Source organism: Onychostoma macrolepis, chromosome 08 (assembly GCF_012432095.1).
Source record: "Onychostoma macrolepis isolate SWU-2019 chromosome 08, ASM1243209v1, whole genome shotgun sequence".
Taxonomy (NCBI): Eukaryota; Metazoa; Chordata; class Actinopteri; order Cypriniformes; family Cyprinidae; genus Onychostoma; species Onychostoma macrolepis.
In genome coordinates this window covers 1,175,769-1,202,722 of record NC_081162.1, presented here as the reverse complement: position 1 = coordinate 1,202,722, position 26,954 = coordinate 1,175,769, and the positions used below count along the sequence as shown (strand labels likewise).

The 26,954-nt window shown below is 39.7% G+C and overlaps 1 protein-coding gene across 1 annotated transcript in view; it reads left to right on the top strand.

The window, feature by feature from the left end:
- Nucleotides 1-26,954, top strand: part of LOC131546034 (ERC protein 2) — a 96,565-nt gene that overhangs the window by 37,034 nt on the left and 32,577 nt on the right. The window contains exons 8-11 of the mRNA XM_058785331.1: nt 4,452-4,645; nt 5,842-5,920; nt 6,539-6,699; nt 20,575-20,722. Of these exons, the coding sequence (XP_058641314.1) occupies nt 4,452-4,645; nt 5,842-5,920; nt 6,539-6,699; nt 20,575-20,722 (582 nt within the window). The remainder of the gene's footprint in view (nt 1-4,451; nt 4,646-5,841; nt 5,921-6,538; nt 6,700-20,574; nt 20,723-26,954) is intronic.

The following is a 26,954-nucleotide window of genomic DNA, read 5'->3' as shown; positions in this document are numbered from 1 at the left end:
CTGTGGTACGCGGAAGCCGTGCAGGCGGATGACGTAGAACATGAACGATGAATGCGGAGAGAGAACAAAACGCCGGTCACGAATTAGAAGCACAAAGTGAGGATTTGTAAAGAAAAATATGAGAGGATTTCTATATAAGCCTATATAGGCTATCAGAAGGAGAGATAACCCTCTTCTCTTACTTCTCTCACTCTGTCTAGGATCGGTGAAGTTAGACCAAGCGGTGGCAATGCAAAAAGCAACATGTTGGCCATGGGTACGTTAACGCATCCACACCCAAAGGCACATTTTCGTCCTTGTGAGAGAAATATAGTGGACACTTTGCGTTTGCCTATGAGGCAAATATCTACAGATCCCCTACTGTATCTCCTAAGATGGAATCAGCAGATTCCTGAGATGAGACGTGAGCATCTCTGTTAGGGTTGCCAACTTCAAAAAAGGAAAATACGGGACAAGTATACATTAGTACAGGTGCATCTCAATAAATTAGAATGTCGTGAAAAAGTTCATTTTTTCATGTACGTTATTTCAAAAAGGTCAAACTTTCATATATTTTAGATTCATTGCATGTAAAGTAAAACATTTCAAAAGTTTTTTTGTTTTAATTTTGATGATTAGCGCTTACAGCTCATGAAAGTCAAAAATCAGTATCTCAAAATATTAGAATATTTATATTTGAGTTTCAATAAATGACCATCCCTAAAGTATAAATTCCGGGAATCTCTTCTTCTTTGAAACCACAATAATGGAGAAGACTGCTGACTTGGCAATGGTCCAGAAGACGAACATTGACGCCCTCCACAAAGAGGGTAAGTCACAGAGGGTCATTACTGAAAGGTGTGGCTGTTCACAGAGTGCTGAATCAAAGCATATTAAATGCAAAGTTGACTGGAAGGAAGAATTTGGGTAGGAAAAGGTGCACAAGCAACAGTGATAACTGCAAGCTTGAGAATACTGTCAAGCAAAGCTGATTCAAACACTTGTGAGAGCTTCACAAGGAGTGAACTGAAGCTGGAGTCAGTGCATCAAGAGTCACCACGCTCAGATTTCTTCAGGAAAAGGGCTACCAAGCCACTTCTGAAGCAGAGACAACGTCAGAAGCGTCTTACCTGGGCTGTGGAGAAAAAGAACCTGGACTGTTCCTCAGTGGTCCAAAGTCCTCTTTTCAGATGAAAGTAAATTTTGCATTTCATTTGGAAATCAAGGTCCCAGAGTCTGGACGAAGAGTGGAGAGGCACAGAATCCATGTTGCTTGAAGTCCAGTGTGAAGTTTCCACAGTCAGTGATGATTTGGTCTGCCATGTCATCTGCTGGTGTTGGTCCACTGTGTTTTCTGAAGTCCACAGTCAACGCAGCCATCTACCAGGAAATTTTAGAGCACTTCATGCTTCCTTCTGCTGACAAGCTTTATGGAGATGCTGATTTCATTTTCCAGCAGGACTTGGCACCAGCTCACACTGCCAAAGGTACCAAAAGCTGGTTCAATGACCATGGTGTTGGTGTCCTTGACTGGCCAGCAAACTTGCCTGACCTGAACCCCATAGAGAATCTATGGGTTATTGTCAAGAGGAAGATGAGAGACACCAGATCTAACAATGCAGATGACCTGAAGGCCGCTATCAAAGCAACCTGGGCTTCCATACCACCTCAACAGTGCCACAAACTGATCACCTCCATGCCACGCCGAACTGAGGCAGTAATTAAAGCAAAAGGAGCCCCTACCAAGTATTGAGTACATATACAGTAAATGAGCATACTTTCCAGAAGGCCAACAATTCACTAAAAATGTTTTTTTATTGGTCTTATGAAATATTCTAATTTGTTGAGATAGTGAATTGGTGGGTTTTTGTTAAATCTGAGCCAAAATCAATACAATTAAAAGAACCAAAGACTTAAACTATTTCAGTCTGTGTGCATTGAATTTATTTAATACACGAGTTTCACAATTTGAGTTAAATTACTGAAATAAATGAACTTTTCCATGACATTCTAACTTATTGAGATGCACCTGTATACATGAAAATAAGTATTTTTCAATTATTTTTCAGAAAACCAGATTTGTCAGTAACTAAGCTTTGTGTGCCCTTATTTAAGGCAGGGGTGTCAAACTCAATTCCTGGAGTGCCGCAGCCCTGCAGAGTTTAGTTCCAACCCTGTTCCAACACACAAACCATGTAGTTTTCAATTGAGCCTGAAGGACTTGATTAGTTGGATCGGGTGTGTTTAATTAGGGTTGGAGCTAAACTCTGCAGGGCTGTAGCCCTCCAGGAATTGAGTTTGACACCCTTGATTTAAGGGACACTCCCATCTCCTTAATTTACTCCAATAAACTTTTGGAGAAGTCGTAGCACAACGGGTCACTTACATTTTCCAGCCTACCCTGATCACTCAATGTCTTGAATAAACATTTGAAAAGTACAGTTGTTTATGTGTGAATAGTTCAGACTGTGTTTGTAATTTAGAATATAAGGAGAAAATGGAAGATAAAAAGGATATACATGAATATTGCATGATAAATACACTGTGTTCATATAATTTTACTCATAGTTAAAACTCCTATGAGGCAAATATCTACAGATCCCCTACTGTATCTCCTGAGATGGAATCTGCAGATTCCTGAGATGAGACGAGAGGATCTCTGTTAGGGTTGCCAACTTCAGAAAAGGAAAATACGGGACAAGTATACATTAGTATAAATGAAAATAAGTATTTTTCAATTAAGACAACTTATAGATTTAATATGGGCTGTTTTGGTGCTTGACACTTTTTTATTGGTCATTTTGTGTTTTAAGAACAAGGTCCACGCTAAAGAATAAGCTATTAAAAGGGAGGATATTTCTTCTTCTACTACCTGAGCTGAATCCCTTATCACCACAGATGCTGTGAACCCATTGTGGGGGTTCATAGAGGGGGGTTAACAGCAAACTGAAGCCTGTAACCCTTATTTCACTGCTATTTTGATTTAGTCTCCCTGCGCCCTTGCCATTGAGCCTGGATGCGACAGAGATTCTTTATTATTTGCTTTCAACCCAGGGGCTGAAGTGCTTTGTTACAACACTCTTGAGAACTTGTGCTGGAACTTATCAGACCACATCCTTCTGGTGGCTGAGGTTTTTGCACTTGAACTTGTGGTACACTGAACATTATGTGTTGAGGGGAAGCAGAACTGGCCTAACCACAATTTGGAACCAACTTTTCATTCATACACCACATTGTCTTTTTTGCGGGGCGCCAAGTCACCACTCTGCATGCTCATGGGTCTGGATGCTTGGGCTGCAGACTGGATAGCGTCATCCTCCTCATTATCCAGTTCATCACTGAGAAGGCAAGCTAACACCTCCTCATATCATCTCCCTTCACCTCGTCGCCTTCCGCTAACAGCTGAAGGAATCCATAAGCATACATAATGTCCCTCAACAAAGAAGGAACCTGAGAGGAGAGGGAGAAGGAGCTTCCTTGTTAGTGGGCCCGCCTCCCATGCTGGTGACCCAAGTTTGAATCCCACTCGGAGCGGGTGCGAGTAGGACCCAGGGGGTTACATGTGCACAACTTTCTGCATCCACCAGTGCAGCCTGATCATGTTTGCCATGCATGCAATACACATTGGATGCGAATCCCTACTGGATATCATGAATCCACATGTTGCAAGATATGAGTGAGAGGGGCATCTTAGACATGGTGAGCTGGTCAGAAATGTAGCTCGCCTTGACACGTTAGCTATGTTAGGAGACCACGGAATTAAAAGCAAAATAGAAAAACTCAGTGACAAACAGATAAATCCACAATAGATTCTAGCTGCCCTGCATTCGGCAACATCAACCTTAATGGTACACCGGAGCTTACGTACTGAAGAAAAGTTCACGGGGAAGATCAAGAATGCCGTTTCAGAAATCACAGCAATATGTAAAGGGAGGGGTTGGGCTCCTGGTAATGAGCTGTGATTGATTTCCCCTTTGATAAGATGTGGTGTAATTGGTACTTCCACAGTCTATCATGCTTGAAGTGTTTCCCATAGTGAGATACCGAGGAATTTTTTGAAAGAGAACTTTCAAGTACTCTAAATCGGCGTTAAAAATTCATGCATGGTGTGTCTTGGCTTTGGCTTGATTGAAACGTCATGCTTCATTAACCCTCTGGACATTGTAATGTTCAGAATATTTCTTCCCCTATCTTTGAGAAGGTTGCAACATTATAATCCATTTTTGGAAACACATTTTAAGTGGCATTTAGGAATCTATTGAATTCAAACCACCGTAAACTATTATGGGAGATAGGTATGCTAACAAGAACACTAAAGACCACAGCCTTTAGTGTCGGTCACAAGTGCGAAGTTTACCTGCACAGCTTCTTTAATGTGGTGGTTTTTAGAACGCATGTATACATTTACCATGATATACTGTAAGTATATAAACCTTGTTGACCCTGTGTTTTTTTTATTTTATTTTTTTGAGGCGTGTGAAGCTGAACACATTGCTCGCTGGAACCCTGAGCTGTCAGGGCAACTGCAGGTTGTCCAAACAGAAGCTGTCCATCATAAAGAGGAAGTGGAGAAGTCTAATGCTGAAGTCCAGAGATTGCTGGCTCTTTTGCGGGAGCTGCAGTCTCAACGTCTTGAGCAGGACAAGAGAATCATTGAGCTGGAGAGGTATATGCCAACTATTAAAGAATCTTTCATAGGGTAATTTCACTCTAGCACATATTTAGCAAGTTTTTGAGAATTTCATTTGTCTACCCGAGGCTAAACTGTCAAAATGTAATTTAAATGTCATTATGTCTTTCTTCAGTTGTACACATTTATTATTATTATCATTAATAATAGTAATAATAATTATAATTATTATTATTATTACTATAACAAGCTCCAAAAATAACAAGACAATATAATTAATGAGAAAGAAAATCATAGAAAGTTGGAATATAATACACAAATTAAATTAACTTCTTATGAAACGAGCCTAGTATGAGCCTAGTTTTTAGGTACACAGGGTACATGTTACATGAGGTAACAGTGATGAAGTATAACAAAGTAAAAATCTAAAAGATTTACAAAAGTAAAGCATAAAATCCTGGATTATCATTTAATATGTGATTGAGAAAATAACAAAATATATTCATGTACGTGTTTTCTTAAGGTGTTATAATTCATAGTTATAACCCCCATAGTTGGGTACATTGTGACATCAGCAGGGGAAATTGTTTTTAAATTACATACTGTAGCATTATATATCACTAGCATTACAGATGTTACAAGTGTTACTATCCCCGGCTTTCTTTCCTTTTGGATTTCTGAAAAGACATAATTCAAACAAATATACAGTATATACATACATACAGGTCAGGTGAGGAGGTCAGTTAGCTTCCAAGCCGTTCTCACTCCCAAAGCATCCACTGTTGTCACATCTCCGACAGCTCTGCGTGTTAATATACAGATGACAAAAGCATCTGTTTCTGTTTACCGATATCACCCACTGTTGTTGCCCATTGCTTTCAATGAGAAACCTTTGCTGTCAAAGGGCATCAATAATCAACATTACATATATTCATATTTCTCAAAATGTCTTAAGAAATTTGTGGCTAAAATGTTTATTAAAGATTGACTACACAGTTGATCTATGCATAATCAGCTGCACCTTTATCTGGAATCGTATAAGCTAATAGTTCTTTCAGATTTCTTTGGGCACCTGACCCCCCAAATGTACTTGTAGTTGCAGTGACAGACATGAATGGTCAGACCCACACAACATCAGTTATAACTGCTCACGTAAGCGCTCTGCCAAAGAGGACTTATAATGTGATGGCGAACACCTTTCTGTGCAATCATTCAAATATTCTGTGTTGCAGACAAGTGAAGGAACAGAACCAAAAGCAGTCTGTGAATCCAGGCCAAGCTGGAGAAATGAGTCCCAATACTTCAAGACAGGTAAGACAAGCATTTTCCAAGTTTGTGAATTTCTGTATTGCATTTTAAGCTTTTGGATTGAAGCATTGTTCACACTGACCAGTCTTTTTTAAGAAAACCAGATTTGTCAGTAACTAAGCTTTGTGTGCCTTTATTTAAGGCAGAGGTGTCAAACTCAATTCCTGGAGTACCGCAGCCCTGCAGAGTTTAGTTCCAACCCTGCTCCAACACACAAACCATGTAGTTTTCAATTGAGCCTGAAGGACTTGATTAGTTGGATAAGGTGTGTTTAATTAGGGTTGGAGCTAAACTCTGCAGGGCTGTAGCCCTCCAGGAATTGAGTTTGACACCCTTGATTTAAGGGACACTCCCATCTCCTTAATTTACTCCAATACACTTTTGGAGAAGTCGTAGCACAATGGGTCACTTACATTTTCCAGCCTACCCTGATCACTCAATGTCTTGAATAAAAATGTGAAAAGTACAGTTGTTAATGTGGGAATAGTTCAGACTGTGTTTGTAATTTAGAATATAAAGAGAAAATGGAAGATAAAAAGGATATACATGAATATTGCATGATAAGTACACACTGTGTTTATATAATTTTACTCATAGTTAAAACTCAGTTTTTACTCCTAGTTGGACGATTTGATGTCGGCTCTAGACAAAACCAGAAAAGAGTTAGACGCTACAAGACAACAGTTGTCGTCTACGCAGAATGCTCTGTCTGAACGTGACAATGAGATGAGCAGGATACGAGCTGATCACAGTAAACAGCTAACAGAGATCCTGCAGTTAAAGTGAGTATGAACACAAACTTTCACTGACCCGTTTTTGATATTATTTCATTTGTTTTTTAATCTTTCTTCTAAATACTAGAGATACATTTGATAGACAGCTGCTTTCAAAAACCACTATGGGTATTTTTGTGAACACCTTTTGTGAACACCCTATCCATAGACACATAATTCCGAGTCCAAGGATGTGAACAGCTCCAAGTGACATGATGGCACCATAAGTTAATCAGAATCCATTGTTTTTTTTTTATTCTGCATGAGGTCACTGAGTTCTGCACACTCACAAATCCTCTCATTATAACTGACAGAATGAAGGCATGATGTAAATGAGAGATTTATTGTGCAGTGAGGACAGCTTTTTTAATATAATGGGAGTTTTTGCAAGAGTGTAGTGGGTGTAGTACCCCATACACAATTTTAATAAATGGTTCATTTTTAACACATTCATAATTGCAGCAACAGCAAGATGAAAAAGTCTGATTTGACAAAATAATCTGTCCATGAAGTCTTGGAGTGTAAATGAAGACTAACTGACTTTTCACATTTTGTGTGAGGGGGATTAAATTGCATGAGCAGACAGACGTCAGAGGCTGAAGGAATGTGTACTTTTATAGCAATGTCAAGGAAACATGCTTTTTCATTTAGTATAGTTTGTCTATATAGATTGTCTGTATCTGAATATGTGACAAGAAAAAAACAATGCTTTAATTTTGTTAAATATATTAGAATATATTATAAATATGCTAGAAATGTGTAAAATGACTACTCTTTCATCTGCATACAGGAGTAATTCATATACACAGAATAGAATCCAAACCTCAAAGTGTAGATCTGTGGACATCAAAGGTTTGCGTGCAGGTGTTTTTGTCTCTCGTAACACTTTTTACGTCATATTGTGTGTGTTTGTACTGAGTGTATAGGTACTGGGGTGTGTGTTTCTGAATGAGTGGCATTTTGGGCTTACCACGGTTGAGTTAGACGTGTGAAGAGACAATGGCTTTGTGTGTGTGTTATGTGTATATTAGATACAGGGAGGAGACTCACTCTGATTGTTCATTCTCACGGAGAGACATGTATTGTGCAGTTGTGGGCACAGCTGAGGTGTCAGAAAAGCACACATCAAACATATTTATAAACCTCTGTGTACTTAAATGACAAACTGTAGCATCACAAACATAACATTCGTGCAGAGGCATGTCAGAGTTTGGCACGCTTGCTACCTAAACATGTTGTTACAGTACACACATTTATACTATCAAGCCATTTTACACAAAACAACAAAAACGTCTAGAGCAGATTAAAGCAAGCATTTCACCGTTTGTATCTGTCATGGTGACATGCCAATCAGCTTATCAACTCAAAACACCTGCAAAGGTTTCCTGAGCCTTCAAAATGGTCTCTCAGTTTGGTTCACTAGGCTACACAATCATGGGGAAGACTGCTGATCTGACAGTTGTCCAGAAGACAATCATTGACACCCTTCACAAGGAGGGTAAGCCACAAACATTCATTGCCAAAGAAGCTGGCTGTTCACAGAGTGCTGTATCCAAGCATGTTAACAGAAAGTTGAGTGGAAGGAAAAAGTGTGGAAGAAAAAGATGCACAACCAACCGAGAGAACCGCAGCCTTATGAGGATTGTCAAGCAAAATCGATTCAAGTATTTGGGTGAACTTCACAAGGAATGGACTGAGGCTGGGGTCAAGGCATCAAGAGCCACCACACACAGACGTGTCGAGGAATTTGGCTACAGTTGTCGTATTCCTCTTGTTAAGCCACTCCTGAACCACAGACAACGTCAGAGGCGTCTTACCTCAGCTAAGGAGAAGAATAACTGGACTGTTGCCCAGTGGTCCAAAGTCCTCTTTTCAGATGAGAGCAAGTTTTGTATTTCATTTGGAAACCAAGGTCCTATAGTCTGGAGGAAGGGTGGAGAAGCTCATAGCCCAAGTTGCTTGAAGTCCAGTGTTAAGTTTCCACAGTCTGAGATGATTTGGGGTGCAATGTCATCTGCTGGTGTTGGTCCATTGTGTTTTTTGAAAGTCACTGCACCCGTTTACCAAGAAATTTTGGAGCACTTCATGCTTCCTTCTGCTGACCAGCTTTTTAAAGATGCTGATTCCATTTTCCAGCAGGATTTGGCACCTGCCCACACTGCCAAAAGCACCAAAAATTGGTTAAATGACCATGGTGTTGGTGTGCTTGACTGCCCAGCAAACTCACCAGACCTGAACCCTATAGAGAATCTATGGGGTATTGTCAAGAGGAAAATGAGAAACAAGAGACCAAAAAAATGCAGATGAGCTGAAGGCCACTGTCAAAGAAACCTGGGCTTCCATACCACCTCAGCAGTGCCACAAACTGATCACCTCCATGCCACGCCGAATTGAGGCAGTAATTAAAGCGAAAGGAGCCCCTACCAAGTATTGAGTACATGTACAGTAAATGAACATACTTTCCAGAAGGCCAACAATTCATTAAAAATGTTTTTTTTATTATTGGTCTTATGAAGTATTCTAATTTGTTGAGGTTTTTGTTAAATGTGAGCCAAAATCATCACAATTAAAAGAACCAAAGACTTCAGTCTGTGTGCATTGAATTTATTTAATATACGAGTTTCACAATTTGAGTTGAATTACTGAAATAAATGAACTTTTCCACGACATTCTAATTCATTGAGATGCACCTGTATGTATATATATATATATATATATATATATATATATATATATATATATATATGGAATGGAATGGACTGGACTTTTAATTTATTAAATAGCTTAATAAATTAAAATTCTCGATGCACTGAAATTACGCATCGGTGCAAAATGTGTTGTTTTTTAAATTCTAAAGTCGTGTGAATAAAGGCTTTTTATTTTTTTCACACTACTCGAGTGCCTTAGATTTATGAGTATTTTGATTATACAAAAGATTCCCACACCCAAAGAGCGCCGATTTATGGACTTTTTACACCCCAGCAGCAGTTTTTTTTTTTTTTTTTGCATAATTTTTAATGTATAAATTAATTCTTATTTATTTTACAAAAGTGATTCAGTCAAGGACAGTAAATGATTTTCTTTCTGATGTTTGATTTGCATTATTAACAGCAGCTATATTAGGTTGCTTTAGAGGAATAGTTCACCCAAAAATTAAAATTCTGTTGTTGTTCTAACGCTTTATGAGTTTCCTTCTGCTGTTGAACACAAAATAATATATTTGGAACAATACTGGTAACCAAACAGTTGCTGGGCCCCCATGGCTTCCATAGTATGAAAAAAATAACAAACAAACACTATTTTAATCAATGGGGAGCAGAAGCTGGTTATGATCATTCTTCAAAATATCTTATGTTGAGGAGAACAAAGAAATTCATATGGGTTTAGAACAATTTGAGGGTAAGTATACGATGACTATATGAGCATGTGCGCTATCATGTATCTGAACCCATCTTAACGCGCACATTTACCAGAATGAATTCTGCCCCGCTGCTTAATGTCCATGAAAAGTTTAAAACCATTTGATTTTACTTGCTTAAAATGTGTTTAAATGATAAGCTTAGCCTACGTCGTGACGCGCAAAATGATTGATAGGCTTTCTACCGGATTTTCTCCCCACCCTTAAGCGAATATGTAGACTTTGTTCAAACACAAAAAGCAATAGACATCCATCAAGTTAATAATCAAACTAACCTAAAATCTGTGGGGATGATGACACTGTGTTTTTTTCTGCTCCATGTGCGCGGTCTACTCGCTGTTCCAACAACTTCCACTCCTTCAGCTTTAGTAAAATAACCTGATAGCTGGGGATTTTACTGACTAATTTGTTTTCTCTGTTGTTTGTCTTTTAAGATTTTTTATTTATTGAGCCCCTCTCTCTCAGAATTGCTGACATTTCTACTTATCGAATATTGTTCTTTGTACGACCATTTCCAGATCGGAGGGAAGAGTGGAGGTGAATGCGGACATATAGGGCAGGCAGTGATCACCTGATTGATATGTGCACATAGTTAAATAAATGCATTTGACCAACCCGATCTCATGAAAGTGCGTATAAATAGTACGCCAAATAAAAATGAAAGCCCGTGATATTGATACGCAAAAATGGACTTTGTCGTGTATATGCTATGCGTTGGGTATAGCATATACTGCGTATCATATGCATGCCAACAAATTTTGTATCATATGCACGTGAAAACTCTGTATTATATGCACGCCAAACGCGTTTGTATCATATATACGCCAAAGTCCATGTTTGCATATCAATACCACGGGTTTTCGTTTTTATTTGGTGTACAATTAATATGCATTTTCATGAGACCAGGCTCATTTGACTGGTAAACCAAATTTAGATGTTACGTTTCAATCTTTAATGGTAATGAATGGAATTTACTGAAAAGCTCCACTAAATAATAGCGCTAAGAGGGGGGCGTGGGGCTTTGGCGATCGGTGCTACACATGGCCAGTCAATATACTCCACAGCCAATCACGGGTTCCCTCCTTGCTCGGGCCCCGGGCTTCAGCCCCGCCTAGCCCAATGGTTAATATGGCCTTGATCGTAATGGTTGTCGTCATTTGAGAAATTTACTTCTGCATTTCAGGTATTGCACTTTCACCAGTAAGCAAAAATCAATAGAATGTGGACATATAGGCTACATGGTGTATTTTACCTCATCTAGTGTACTGATTTATTATAGGCTTTTTATTATATAAATTATTACCAAAGACTTATGCAATCTCTCTGTCTACATTATGAAAACTGGTAAAACAAACGAAAAATATTATAACAGTGAAATTCCTAGTAATTCTACTAATTCCAAATGACAATAGCCTATTTCTCTATTAAAACAACAGCGGTTGAGTTAGTGCATTTATTCAGCAATCACAATCGCAAACAATATAGTCGAGATCTCATGATAGAACACAGACCGGCTGAGTGATGCTTTCATTTAGATCGCTAAACTCCAGCTTGTTTGTCGGTGTTTTCAGATCATCGTCTGTGGCGCTTCTGCAATAAGGAGCAAACGCATGCACATGGTTGCCAGATTGCTTAAAATTAGCAAAACACCGGGCAGAAAGTGTATTCGTGTAACAGCGATGTTCTGATTCAGGGATTGAACTCTGGATATCTGGCAACTGCACACATGAAAAAAAGCTTGCATAGTAGAGGCACGTAGAGCAGTTTGCAATAACATTTTGTCTCCTTTTTTGACGAAAATAAAAATACATTTTTTGGTAAAGTTTTTCATTTTTTTGAATACATTTTAGTCTCATCTTATTTTGTCAACGAAATTGCATGTTGAGTCTTCGTCTCGTCATCAGAAAACAGCTCGTCAACGAACATTTTTCGCCATAGTCTTCGTTAACAAAATTAACACTACTGTGGATTCTGAATTATATTTACATTTACATTTAAATTTACATTAAGTATTTAGCAGACGCTTTTATCCAAAGCGACTTACAAATGAGGACAATGGAAGCAATCAAAATCAGCAAAAGAACAATGATATGCAAGTGCTATGACAAGTCACAGTCAGCCTAACTCAGTACACATAGCAAGATTTATTTATTTTTTAAATTATATAAGAAATAAAAAGAAAACAAAGAATAGAAAAAGAATAGAGCAAGCTAGTGTTAGAGGCCTTTTTTTTTGTTTTTGTTTTTTGTTATTTGTATAATAGAAGAAGAGAAGAGAAGAGAAGAGAGGTGGTCCAAGAACTGAGCCCTGAGGCACCCCAGTAGTTAGATGTTGCGACTTGAACACCTCACCTCTCCAAGTTACCTTGAAGGACCTATCTGAGAGGTAAAACTCAAACCACTGGAGTGCGGTTCCTGAGATGCCCTTTGCCAACAGGGTTGACAGGAGGATCTGGTGGTTAACCATGTCAAAAGCAACAGACAGATCTAGCAAGATAAGTACTGAAGATTTGGAATCCACTCTTGCCAGTCTTAGGGCTTCAATAACTGAGAGCAAGGCAGTCTCGGTTGAATGTCCACTTCTGAAGCCAGACTGGTTGCTGTCCAGGAGGTTGTTCTGTATGAGAAAGGCAGAGACTTGGTTGAATGCAGCCCTTTCAAGTGTTTTTGCAATGAAAGGAAGAAGGGAAACTGGTCTGTAGTTCTCTTCAAGAGATGGGTTAAGGGTGGGTTTCTTAAGTAGTGGGGTTATACGAGCCTGTCTAAATGCTAAGGGAAAAACACCAGTGTGAAGGGAAGTGTTGATGATGTAAATGAGTGCAGGTACTGAAATGGTTTGAAGGAGATGAGATGGAATAGGATCAAGTGGACAAGTAGTAGGATGATTAGAAAGGATGAGTTTGGATACTTCTGCCTCAGAGAGTGAAGAGAAGGATGTATGAATGAGTGTATGTTTGCTGGTAAGATGTGCTTGACAGATTGTGGTGTGGAAAATTGTACACTGATGGTTTTAATTTTATTAATGAAGAAAGTGGCCAAGTTGTCAGCTGTTAGAGTTGATGAAGGAGGGGGAGGAGGAGGACAAAGGAGGGAGGAAAATGTTTTAAAGAGCATGCAAGTGTTAGACGAATTGTTAAATTTGTTATGATAGTATGTCCTTTTAGTAGTGGAGACATTAGCAGAGAAGGAAGAGAGGAGTGACTGATACACATTGAAGTCAGTAGGATTTTTTGATTTGCGCAATACACTTTCAGTAGCCCTGAGCTTAGAACGATGTTCGCGGAGATCATCAGACAGCCAAGGGGCAGAAGGGGTGGTATGGGCTGGCCTGAAAGACAAAGGGGAGACAGTGTCTAAACGAGATGTAAGAGTGGAGCAGAAAGTATCAGTAGCACTGTTAGCATCAAGAGATGCTAACTGTTTAGGATGAGGAAGCGAAGATGAAACCATAGCAGATAGCAGAGAGGGTGAGAGTGAGCGTAGGTTACGTCGAAATATGACATGTGGAGGGGTATGTGTTGTGTCAGGAGCCATGTTGAGGTTAAGAGCGAGGAGGAAGTGATCCAAGGTGTGCAGTAGAGTAACCAGCACATGATCAACGGAGCAGTATCGTGTGTAAATAAGGTCCAGTTGTTTGCCTGATTTGTGAGTAGCCGTAGTTAACACTCCCTTGAGATAAAAAGAGAGTGTTAACATATATATATATATATATATATATATATACAGTATATTAGGGATGCATGATATTGGGTTTTTGCTGATATCCGATATTTTTTAACTCATTTTGGCTGATAGCCGATGCAGATACCGATAAATTTCTATTTGTTTAGAAACAACACCAAGTCTCTCCTGTGCAGAAATTATAAGCAAATAATTTTTAATTTTAGCTAGTTTTTAACAAGAACTTATTTGTTTGAATTTAATAAACAACAATTAAGTTATTTTATACTGACAGTACATTAAAGATTTGAAAATAACTATAAATAACCTATATTCAATCGCTGCAATTTCTTTTCAGAAAGATGCAGTGGTAACCTTAACATTTTATTTTAAGATTTAACATTTGTAAATGGTCTAAAGCAAGAGTTGTAAAAATTCTGAAAATCTTTGAGCTCATTTGTTTAAAAAATATAACATATTACACATTAATTAATAAATCAGTATTCAGTATCAGTAAATTATTTAAAGGGATAGTTCACCCAAAAATGAAAATTTGATGTTTATCTGCTTACCCCAAGGGGATCCAAGATGTAGGTGACTTTGTTTCTTCAGTAGAACACAAACAAAGGTTTTTAACTCAAACCGTTGTAGTCTGTCAGTCCTCTAATGCCAGTCAATGGGCACAGAATCTTTGAGAGAAAAAAAAAAACATGCACAGACAATTTGCGTGTTTCCCCTCCATTTGATTTACGTGTTTTGATTTCTATTTTTCCTTATGGATCCCCTCACCTCGTTATTCACCTCCCTAGCCCATAAGGATCTTCCCCTTGTGGAGTATGCGGTTGAGTTCAGCCAGCTCGCCATTCTAACAGCATTTGACAACGCTGCACTGAACTCACTGTTCTGGATCGGGGCTAACTACCATCACACCGTCGACCTCCCAGACACCACCGGACTGAGCTGGAGGAAGGCGATTATCCGGTGTCTGGAGAGTGTCCTGCCCCTATCCAGAGCACAGCCAGACCCAGGGCCTAGCCCATCTCCCCACTGTGCGGAGTCCGTGCACCCCAATGACGGACAGCCCGAGCCCACCACACCACAATCGCCGTACGGCACGACAGAGCTGAGGATCGCCACGGAGCCGATGCTGCTTGTGACGTCAGACCAGGTGCGAGAACCAGCTTCCTTTGTTGCTTCCTAGGGTGCTTCCCTTGGTGTTTTTACACATAGAAAAGGCAAAATAAACATACTGCATTGTCCAGTTTTCTGTCAGAACAATGATCTTGCAGTGCGTTACTATTGTAATTCTTGATGCAGCATGAATGATATACAATGGTGACATTTTTCACAATCGCAACAGAAAATCAAAATACTACCCTAAACTCAGTAGCGGAAAGGAAGCGAGATGCTCCCAGTATGGCAGATAAACAAAGCAGTTTCCCAGAACTCAGCATGGCATGACATCAGCTTCACATTCTCTATTCTATTTCTATTCTACTACTTGCTTACCTTTTTTATTAAAAAGAACCCTCTAATTTATTTATATATAAAGAAGGGTTCTGATAAAAAGAAATCAAGTAGATGCAATAGAAAAAGAATATATATATATATATATATATATATATATATATATATATATATATATATATATATATATATATATCTACACACACACACACACACACAACCCAAATTCCGGAAATGTTGGGAAGTTTTTAAAAATTTGAATAATAATAATGAGCCAATATTTTATTCACAATAGAACATGGATAACCTAACAAATGTTTAAACGGATAAATTGTGCACTTTTATCCACTAAATGAGCTCATTTAAAATTTGATGCCTCCTACAGGTCTCAAAAAAGTTGGCACGGGGGAAACAAAGGGCTGAAAAAGCAAGACATTTTGAAAAGATTCAGCTGGAAGAACATCTAACAACTAATTAAGTTATTTGACATCAGGTCTGAAACATTATTAGCTTTAAAAGGGATGTCTTAGAGAGGCAGAGTCTCTCAGAAATAAAGATGGGCAGAGGCTCTCCAATATGTGAAAGAGTGCATAAAAAGATTGTGAAATACTTTAAAAACAACATTCCTCAATGTCAAATTGCGAGAAATCTCTGTGCATAAGGGACAAGGCTGAAGACCTTCGTTGGATGCCTGTGGTCTTCGGGCCCTCAGACAACACTGCATCACTCATCGGCATGATTCTGTCATTTACATTACTAAATGGGCCCAGCAATACTTTCAGAAACCACTGTTGGTAAACACAATCCGCCGTGCCATCTGCAGATGCCAACTAAAGCTCTATCATGCAAAAAGGAAGCCATATGTGAACATGGTCCAGAAGCACTGTCATGTCCAGTGGGCCAAGACTTATTTAAAATGGACTGTTTCAAAGTGGAAAAATGTTCTATGGTCAGACAAGTCCAAAATATTTTCATTCTTTTTGGAAATCACGGACGCTGTGTCCTCCGGGCTAAAGAGGAGGGAGACCTTCCAGCGTGTTATCAACGTTCAGTTCAAAAGCCAGCATCTCTGATCGTATGGGAAGGCACTATGAATGCTGAAAGGTATATAAAGGTTTTAGAGCAACATATGCTCCCCTCCAGACGATGTCTATTTCAGGGAAGGCCTAACCCTAACCCTAAGAATGTGAAACCACATACTGCAGCTATTACAACAGCATGGCTTCATAGTAGAAGAGTGCCTGCAGTCCAGATCTTTCACCTATAGAGAACATTTGGTGCATCATTAAACTAAAAATATGTCAAAGATGACCACGAACTCTTCAGCAGCTGGAAACCTATATCAGGCAAGAATGGGACCAAATTCCAACACCCAAACTCCAGAAACTCATAACCTCCATGCCCAGACGTCTTCAAACTGTTTTGAAAAGAAGAGGAGATGCTACACCATGGTAAACATGCCCCCGTCCCAACTATTTTGAGACCTGTAGCAGGCATCAAATTTGAAATTAGCTCATTTTGAGAATAAAATTGCAAATTTTTCAGTTTAAACATTTGTTATGTTATCTATGTTCTATTGTGAATAAAAAAATTGGCTCATGTGATTTGAAATTCTTTTAGTTTTCGTTTTATTCAAATAAAAAAAAAAACATTCCAACATTTCCGGAATTTGGGTTGTACAGTATACATACATACACACTCTATCACTGATATTCCTATCATTATGTGGATATCCCATAGGCATAATGGTTTTTATACTGTACAAACTGTATCTCTTTATCCTAAACCTACCCCTCACACAAAACTAGAGGCATTTTTAGATTTTCAAAACACTTCTGTATGATTTACAACCTTGTTTCCTCATGGGAACCAAACAAATGTCTCCACAATTTCAAAATTTACTGGTATTACTACACTTGTAGGGACTTGTCCCCATAACGTAGGTAATACCAGGTACACACACACACACACACACACACACACACACAAAGCATCATGCACAGTCATTTACCATAATGACAAGACACACACACTCTCTCTTTATCTGTGTAATCTGTAATCTGTTTCTCTGGCATTTTACAAAATGACATGGGAAAACAGGAATGCAGGAATTAGTCTCATATGGCATTTATTATGTTTATTGGTACACAAGCATTGCATACTGCACACTACACCAGTGGTTTTCAATCCTGCCCCTGGGGACCGACAGTACTGCACATTTTATTTTATTTATTTTTTCCTCTAACACACTCATATAGAGAAGTGATCCTGTGCTCTTACTTCAGGAACATACACTGTGTATCTATGGACGATGACATCACTGACTTCAATAATGAAATGCCTTTAACTGAAAATTGAGTGTTTAATCTTGTCATTTTACATTATTGACACCATTTTCCTATTCTGATATTGGAAAGTTGCTTTGACACAATCTGTATTGTTTAAAGCGCTATATAAATAAAGGTGACTTGACTTGACTTGACTACATATTGCACATTTGTTCTTGACTTGTTGGTGTGTGTTTAGTGAAATACTGCTTTAATATATCAGGTTCTGATCAAACAGTTCAGCAGATTGTAATTCTGGATCTTTCAGAGATGCACATGCTACAGATTGACCGTAGCAGATTATTTTACACAGGAAGAGGAAGCTCTAGTCTTGGAGGGCCACTGTCCTGTCAAATTTAATTTGAGAAACCCAAAAGCTCATTTGCCTTAGATAATGCACTCCCTAATGGCTATTCAGGTCTTTTGTACTACCATTCTACCTTTTCAGGCCTTAAGCGCCACAATCAGTTCTTGCGGAAAATAATATTAATATCAAGTTTCAAGTTTTAGGAAAACTAAAACTTTACGCTATGTTCATAACTATTTAAAAGACTTGCAGAAGTCTTTATAAGTTCACAGTTCAGCATTTATTTATTTTTTTGACAATACTTGATGTAAAAATTTAATTAAATTGTTACTGTGTAAAATTAAATAATAAAATATTTTGATAATAATCATAGTTTACAATGCTTATGAATTAATAACAAAATAAATACAAAAACTCAGTAACACTTTAGTATAGGGACCAGTTCTCACTTTCAACTAGTTGCTTATTAGCATGCCTATTGTTAACATATTGGCTGTTTATTAGTACTTATAAAGCACATATTCTGCATGACCATTTTCTACATCCCCAATCCTAATCAATACCTAAACTTAACAGCTACCTTATTAACTATTAATAAGCAGCAAATTAGAAGTTTAATGAGGGAAAAGTTGTAGTTAATGGTTTGTTAATAATGAGAGTTGGACCTTAAAAGTGTGACCAAAAACTGCAACGTTTTAACAATTTGTACTAAATTGGTTCTTTGACAGAATTAAATTGATGTGCGGTCAGAAGAATTTGGAAATATTCACACAGTGGCATGTGTAAATTGGACATAATTTGGAAGTAAAACTATCTATTTTATAAACATTGTTATGTAGCTATAGGTAACTTAACCCTCTGGGCATCTTTGGTTGGAAGTGACAGAATTTTTTGAATTTGAAAGTTTTGAATTTTTTTGTTTTTTTTTGCTTCATCAGAATGGGATAACACTTGGTGACTTTTGTCACATTAGTTATGTAAACACACACACACACACACACACACACACACACACACAGAAACGTCATGAAGATGATTTGCATATGTTAAAGGGTCAAAAAATTTTAAAAAGTAACACTTTGTACCTTCTTGGTCAAAAATGACTGTGGAAAAAAAAGCTCATAAAAATTTTATATATATTGCATAGTATCATAAAATCCCCTCAAAGTTCTAAGTGATAATCAAGAAATATTGAAATATTATTGAACAAAAATATACTAAATTGATTTTCCTTAAAAAAAAAAAAAAAAAAAAAACTGTTGCATTTCATGGTTTCAGTCACTTTTGACTGCTAAATGTATCCCAAAAATGAAGATGCCCGAAGGGTTAGATGCAATTGAGGTAATTTATGGATGCAAAACACTTTTTCATATGTGTGTTCTTGGAATGCTCCGAACAAATGGCTACTGATCCAGACCATGGAACCAGCCAATAATCACTCCCTTTGCTGCTATACAGGGTCTCTCAAATTGCAGGTTAAATTTTAATTATGAAATTGAATATGAAAAGCTAAGCAGTGGTGACGGTGTCTCAGTCTGCACCAGGCTAGAGTAAAATAACAACTCAGTTACAGGGTGTGTATTATGCAAACTTTGTTTTTATATAACTCCACACCAATTGAAATTGCTAAGTTTCCATCACCCTGTTTTAATGCACATTTTGAAGCATCACATCAGAAATGAGTGATGGAAACGGCAAATTAAAAAAATATATAAAATCCCTTAATTTGCAGAAAAGTTTTTACGTATACTGAGGTGGTTATTGACTTGTATGAAGAAGAGTTAATTTGAATAATGGGCAATGGCATGGCATAGCTTGACTAACTAGTGGACCGATCTCGTTGCACAGCAACTGAAATCCAATCTCTTTTGAACACGTCTCCTTATTAAAACTGGTGGTTGGTGTCCATATATCACAAAAAGCAACCTGGTCTAATAAATAAAGTTATTGCGTGCTGGGTAGGAAATTTCCAGTGTTCCCAGAACAAGTCTATTGAAAATGCACTATAATAGGAATATATGGCAAAACTATACAATGTGAACAAATATAAGATAAACTAATAATTTCCAATATCTTACCAAATTAAAAGGCAGATGATGTGGAGGGAAGAATGTACTACACTAGGGGTTAACCAATCCTGCTCTTGGAGGGCCAACATCCTGCAGAGTTTAGTTCCATTAAGCTTCAACACACTTTCCTGGAAATTTCTAGTGAGTCTGAAGACCTGTACTCAATTAGGATTAGAGCTAAACTCTGCAGGACAGTGGCCCTCCAGGAAGAGGTTTGGACACCCCTGTATTACACCTTCAGTATAAGCTTTGCTCCACCATGGTTTAATTTACTCATTGTTTTTATGGTGGTTGTGGATGCATCAAACAATAGTTTGTGTAAGAGAGAGGGTTTTTTTTTTTTTTTGGAGTAGTCTAATGATTAGACACCGGTTTGTTAAGATTCCCTGTCTGACCTTTAGGGCAAAATTGTTCCCCATATGGCCTAAATTCTTCTGATCACAGGAAAAGAGCAGGAGACTGTGAGTTATCACCGAAATGCTCTTGATAGCTAAGTATGTCCTCCTGCTGTGCCCTTCATTGTGTGTGCATGTGTGTTTACTGTATTTTGTGTTTGTGTCTGCTTCTGTTTAAGTAATGACTAACTAATGACTTACCGTAGGTCGTAACCAACCCCCTCCTCTTACCTACCCACCAGACAACAGGCTTTGCTGGCTGCTGTCAGTGAAAAAGATGGCTGCATCAATCTACTAGAACTTTCTCCCATGAGAAACATATCGACCTCTGAGAATGTAATGACCTTGAGGAGAGAGAAGGAAAGGTTTACGAATTATCAAAAACAGCAGGTCAGTTAATGTTTTTCTCCATGTGGTTTTGTGCTTCAATGTAAATCCAATCAGTGTGTGTAACAGTGCTTACTTAGACTCACAACATAATGCATGTTTGATGTTTAGTTCTTAAGACTTTTGGTTGAATGACTTTGCAATTTGTGCAGGACACACGTCACTTGATTGGCATTGTCATGGTTGGTTGGGCTAGAAACTGTGCATGGTTAGGACACAGTGTTTGAGAGCACTTTCCATCTGGAATTCAGAGAGTTACATCACATTGCCTCATTGTATTAATCACAAAAGTTTAATAAAGCTTTAATAATAAACAGTGCCCGTAACCAACATTAACAGTAACTAACATCATGTACTAAGCTATTAGAAACCAAGACTGAGCAAGCTTTTGGGGAATGTTGTCTCTAGGCCAAACAGGTGACTTGTAAACAATTGGGAAAGAGGGAAGGAATTTCAGGGAAGTAGCCATTATCTGTTTAACACTCCCCATGAGTCAATCATTCTTCAGTGAGAAAAAGACACAGATGAGAGCTGTTGTGAACCCATATCATTATTGTATAAATGTTGTCCAACAATTGTATTGTCAGTATCATATACACATGCAGAGTTAAAGAGGAGTCTTTGTCAATATTACACAACAACCAGAAATGGGCAAAAACACACATTTAGACACTACACATGCATCATTGCCTGATGGATGGATGCAATAAAACTATTGCTAATTGAAAATGTTCAGTTATAATGCTCATTAAAAATGAATTAAAAATAACAATTGAACATTTAACTCTTTCCCCGCCAAACACGGAATTTTCCATTATTCATGAGACAACGCTTCTCTGCCAAACACAGAATTTTCTGGGTTTCCATGTTTTCACTGTTATACACTCGAGGACGCATCTCCTGAATGAGTTCAGAATCACTCGATCAAAAACACAGGCGAGGAAGACTCAAAAACTAGTGATCTCATATGTATGCATATGGAAAATAATGAGATCATCAACAATAAACAGCATATAAATTAAAACGTGCACTAGCGTGCAGCGAATGGAGTAGACACACTTTTTAAGTCTCCTCGAAGTTGACTGCTGGTTTTGTTTAATATATCCGTCAATATACTAGTTCGCCCAAAGTTTGGTGTCACTGCTTCTTCCTTAATTGTTGCAGATTGTAGCAGTGTGTCCAAAGTTCTCATTTTCTCTACATTTAATGTAATAATGACTTCCAAAAAGCTCTCGAAGGACGATGGCGATGAAAGATGGCGACGCCATGAGTGATTCCCTCTGCTCAGTACTATACTTGCAGCCATCGAGACGAATTTAAAGGCAACAATTTAAAGTGGCTCATTGATGCGTTGGATGCCGTGTTGGTGAATCTACAGTCTGAACAGTTGGGTGTTAAGAAAAAAGTTGAGGAGTTGTAATTAGCCATGTGAGGAACTGCATTCGGATCCCCCCCTACATACACATATGATAATCTGAGCCAACCAGATTACTAATCACTTACACTTGACTCCACTTCCCATGCACCCAGAGGTCGCGTTAACTGAAAATTCTCCGTCATTGACGGAATTTTTTTAGCAGTGACGGAAAAATCTGAAGGCCGTCCGTTACTTTGGCAGATTGCACACACTGAGGGTGATCTATTGTAATTTATAACTGTAATTCCCAGCCCTGTCCAGTTGGTGGCGAGTGCGCTCCAGTGAGGCAGCAGAGCGCGCGATCGTCTCCAGAACAAAAATAAAGGTCTTTTGCTGTGTCTTTGATTACTCACAGGCGAGTATAGTAAAGAGAATCGCTTGATCTGAGGTTTCTACAGCGATCTATCACGCCACATTAAAGCCAAAACGGTATTTATTGCTTGAATTTCCTAATAAAATGGACAGAATTTGAAACCTGAGACTGCATTTCATATCAAAAGTAACAACACACAAAGTTTAGCCGATTGTCTAACGTTACTGTGCATTCATCAAATGAAAACAGCATCGATTGGGAGTTAAGAAATGATATTGGTTCATAAAAATAAGAATCTATTAAAACAGAGAAATCGGTTTTATTTTATTTTTATTTTTTTTATCCAGCACTAGCATATTTTGTTGTTTTAGTGTCCTCCGCTGTCACTGACGCAGTCTCTGTTCTCTTCATAAAGAAATAAATGCATAAGCCAATATGCTCGTCCTTTAGGTTCATTATTAAAAATTAAAACATGAACAAAAATAAAAGCAATTAAATGGGTTATTATAATTAAAATACGAAAATTAAAATGGCGGGTAATAATAGATTATGACGGAATTTGTACGACCCTGTCTGTCAAAATGACAGATAATATTAAAGTCTAACGCAACCTCTGCATGCACCATAAAGGTCTACTCACCTCATTCCTTCGTTGACTGGTCTTGAGGTTACAAGGTTACCTGCTGGATCCCTGTGGCTCCATGGATGTCTTGCTCCAGTTGATTCTCCTGAAAGGGAAATATAAGGACGATTAATTCCTCAGTTTATTGAGCTTCATTGAACTCTTGAGTTATTGCATTTACCTTTTGACGTTGCCTTCAGTTTGTTTAATAAAGAAACTCTTACTATACTCATCCTCATGTGCCTCTCCATCCAGTGTGTGACAGAAGACCAGTCTGTTACAAAGTTTTAAAGGACCTGTTATGTGCGAACAGCATGATGGAGCCACAGAGCCCCCTCACACCAGATTACTTCACAGAATTGGTACAAGCACTCTGGGAATCCCTTCAGCCCCCCCTCCTATCACGCCATCCACCTCCGCCTGTCCCATGGCCAAGCCCGCGACCTACTCCGGTGAGGCGGACGCCTGCAGCGGATTCCTTCTCCAATGCTCTCTCTACTTTGAGTTACAACCCCAGCTGTTTGTGAGTGATAAAGCCAAGGTCGCTTTTATCATGTCTCTGTTGTCCGGGAGAGCAGTGCAATGGACGGAATCACTCTGGATGCGTTTGTGGACCATTTCCATGAGGTGTTTGGCAAATCTACTTCTGCAATCTCCGTGCATTACGAGCTCTTCTGGTCACGGCAAGCGGAGCTCTCAATTCATGACTACACAGTGCGATTCCATACACTCGGTGCGAACAGCGGATGGAATGAAACGGCTCTCTTGTCAGCATATTGGCGGGGAATCAACCCATCTCTTCGGCATCAAATGTCCATCTATGATGACATCATGGGGCTTGAAAGTTTCCTACAGAAATCCCTTCTCATCTCACAACATCTAACTGCTTGCCACACGGAAGGACCACTCTCCGCTGCTGCCTCACCGGTCACTAATCCTCCAGTGCCGGAGCCTATGCAGACAGATCGTTATCACCTATCACAGACGGAACAAGTCTCTGAGGGTGCTTATACTGCGGATCCAGTGACCATCTCTTGTCAGCCTGCCCTGTTTGCCTTTCACACCCAGCGGTGAGTACGGTTCGTATACATCCAGATGTTAAGAAAATTCCTCACATTGATGCTCTCCTGATTTATATGAACCACTCTTTTCCATTCAAAGTCCTCATCGATTACGGAGCCTCCGGAAATTTCATTTCCTCTCTCTGCCTTGTCCAAATCAAACTCCCCCATCATCACAATGCCATCAGTTATCAGATCTTCAATATTCAAGGAAAGTCGCTGGGCAAGGGCTTGGTGCATCACCATACTCCAGTCCCATCCAGTCCGGATCGACCTGCTCCCAGGAGGCGCGGTCATCCACGCCGTCGGTTACAGGTGCCAGGAGACGCCCGTGGGGGAGGGGGTACTGTCACGGACTCACCAGCCTCACCATCCACCTACACCCGATCACAATCACCAGATTACTAATCACTTACACCTCAATCCACTTCCCATGCACCATAAAGTCAAGTCAAGTCACCTTTATTTATATAGCGCTTTTAACAATACAGATTGTGTCAAAGCACTTAACAGTATCAAATTGGAGGATAGAGTGTCAGTAATGTATAATGATAAGATTAAACACTCAATTTTCAGTTAAAGGCATTTCATTATTGAATTCAGAGATGTCATTGTCTAGCTCAGTTTAGTTTAAATAGTATCTGTGCAATCTAATCGGCGATAATCGCTAGAAATTAAGTGTCCCCAACTGAGCAAGCCAGAGGCGACAGCGGCAAGGAACCAAAACTCCCTCTGAGACAGAATGGAGAAAAAAACCTTGGGAGAAACCAGGCTCAGTCGGTGAGCCAGTTCTCCTCTGGCCAGATGAAACCCGCAGTTCAAAAGTTTATATTTCTATTTTAATTTTGTTGCAATTTCTAACAACAGTAGTATTTGTTATGGATGGACTCTGACACGAAGATGGTAAAGGAGAATTAGGTGTTTATTAAAACAGGTGAGACACTCAGGTGACTTTAGGTTTCTTGCAAGGTGAGTAGGTGACTTCAGAATGGTAAATCAAACGGGTAGTATGATGTGCTTGAGATTCTTCTCTTTTCCTCAGGCGTACGGGGAGACGAGACAGGATCGATCCGGGGAGACACACACACACTTCGAGGACGGAGCTCTATGAAGGGAGGAGGACACAAGGTGGGAGAACACAGCAGGTAAGTCAGACAGGGTAAGTATTTCTTAGATTTTCGGGAGGATATGGTCTTTTCAGATACAGGATACCAAGAGGTTGAGTCCACGTAGCAATGACGAGATCGGACGCTGAAGTGTGTGTGTGGTGATCCTTTATAGTGCTGGTGATTGGCATGGTGATCAGGTGCAGGTGAGTGCGATTAATACTCAGGGGATGTGGAGCGATGTGATTGGTGGAGTGAAGGGCCTGACTGGTCCGTGACAGTACCCCCCTCTCCACGGCCCGCTCCTGAGGGCCGACCCCGGCGTCGCGGTGGTCTGCCCCTGCCTCGGGGTCCTGGGCGATCTGGGTGGATTGCATGGAATTCCTTGAGTAGAGTTGGGTCCAAGATGTCATCTCTGGTTACCCACGAGCGTTCCTCAGGGCCATATCCCTCCCAATCCACGAGATATTCGAGTTTACCACCACGACGCCGGGATTCCAGGATCTCCTTAACTTGGTAAACGGTACCTTCTTCTAGGATGTGTGGGAGAGGGGTCTCTTCCTCCAAGTCAGGCCCTGTGGTGAGAGGTGGAGAGAAGGGTTTAAGCAGTGAAACATGGAACGTAGGGTGAATTCTGTAGTGGTGTGGTAATTTGAGTTTGTATGTGACAGGGTTGATACGTTCCAGTATGGTGAAGGGGCTAATGAATCTGGGACTAAGCTTTTTACAGGGCAGGCGTAGACGGATATCCCTAGTTGACACCCAAACTTTCTCCCCAGGTTGGTAGTTTGGGGCTTCTGATCTGCGGGCGTCGGCTGTCATTCTTTGTCTACGCACTGCCTGTTGAAGCTGGTGGTGTGCTGCGTCCCAGACTCTCTCGCTCTTCCGGAACCAGTGGTCGATGGAAGGGACGTTGGAGGGCTCACCTGACCAGGGGAACAGGGGAGGCTGGAAACCGAGTACGCACTGGAATGGGGTAAGTCCAGTGGATTGTTGTCGCAGGGAATTTTGTGCGTACTCGGCCCAGCCTAAGAACTGGTTCCAGGAGTTCTGGCGGCCATGGCAGAAGGTTCTCAGGAATCGTCCTATCTCCTGGATTTTGCGCTCAGTCTGCCTATTGGACTGTGGATGATAACCTGATGATAAACTGACGGTCACACCTAGGAGGGAGAAGAAGGCCTTCCAGACTCAGGAAATGAATTGGGGTCCTCTATCGGATACTACATCTTCAGGGAGGCCAAAGTATCGGAAGACGTGATTGAAGAGGAGTTCTGCGGTTTGGAGAGCAGTTGGGAGACCCTTGGGAGACCCACGCATCCAAACTTTAGTTGAGGATAGTAAGAATGTGAGGGCTGTAGATACTGCTTTGGATGCGACTAGCTCAAGGAGTCCTGTACATTGTTCGGTTTCGGTTGAGCCCGTGCAGCAGGGCAACTGGGTGACAGTGAGGCGGCATAGTCGCGGGTCAAAACACCACTCTTCCGTTCGATCAGAACATCAAACAGGTTCTCCCCACTCGGTGACGCACCCACCGAGAAACCTGATGAAAGTGCTCTAGTTATTGGCGATTCTATTGTACGGAACGTGAAAATAGAGACACCAGCCACCATAGTCCATTGTTTACCGGGAGCCAGAGCGCCTGACATCTTGGCAAATTTAAAAGTGCTGACTAATGCTAAACGTAAATTCAGTAAGATTGTTATCCACGTCGGCGCT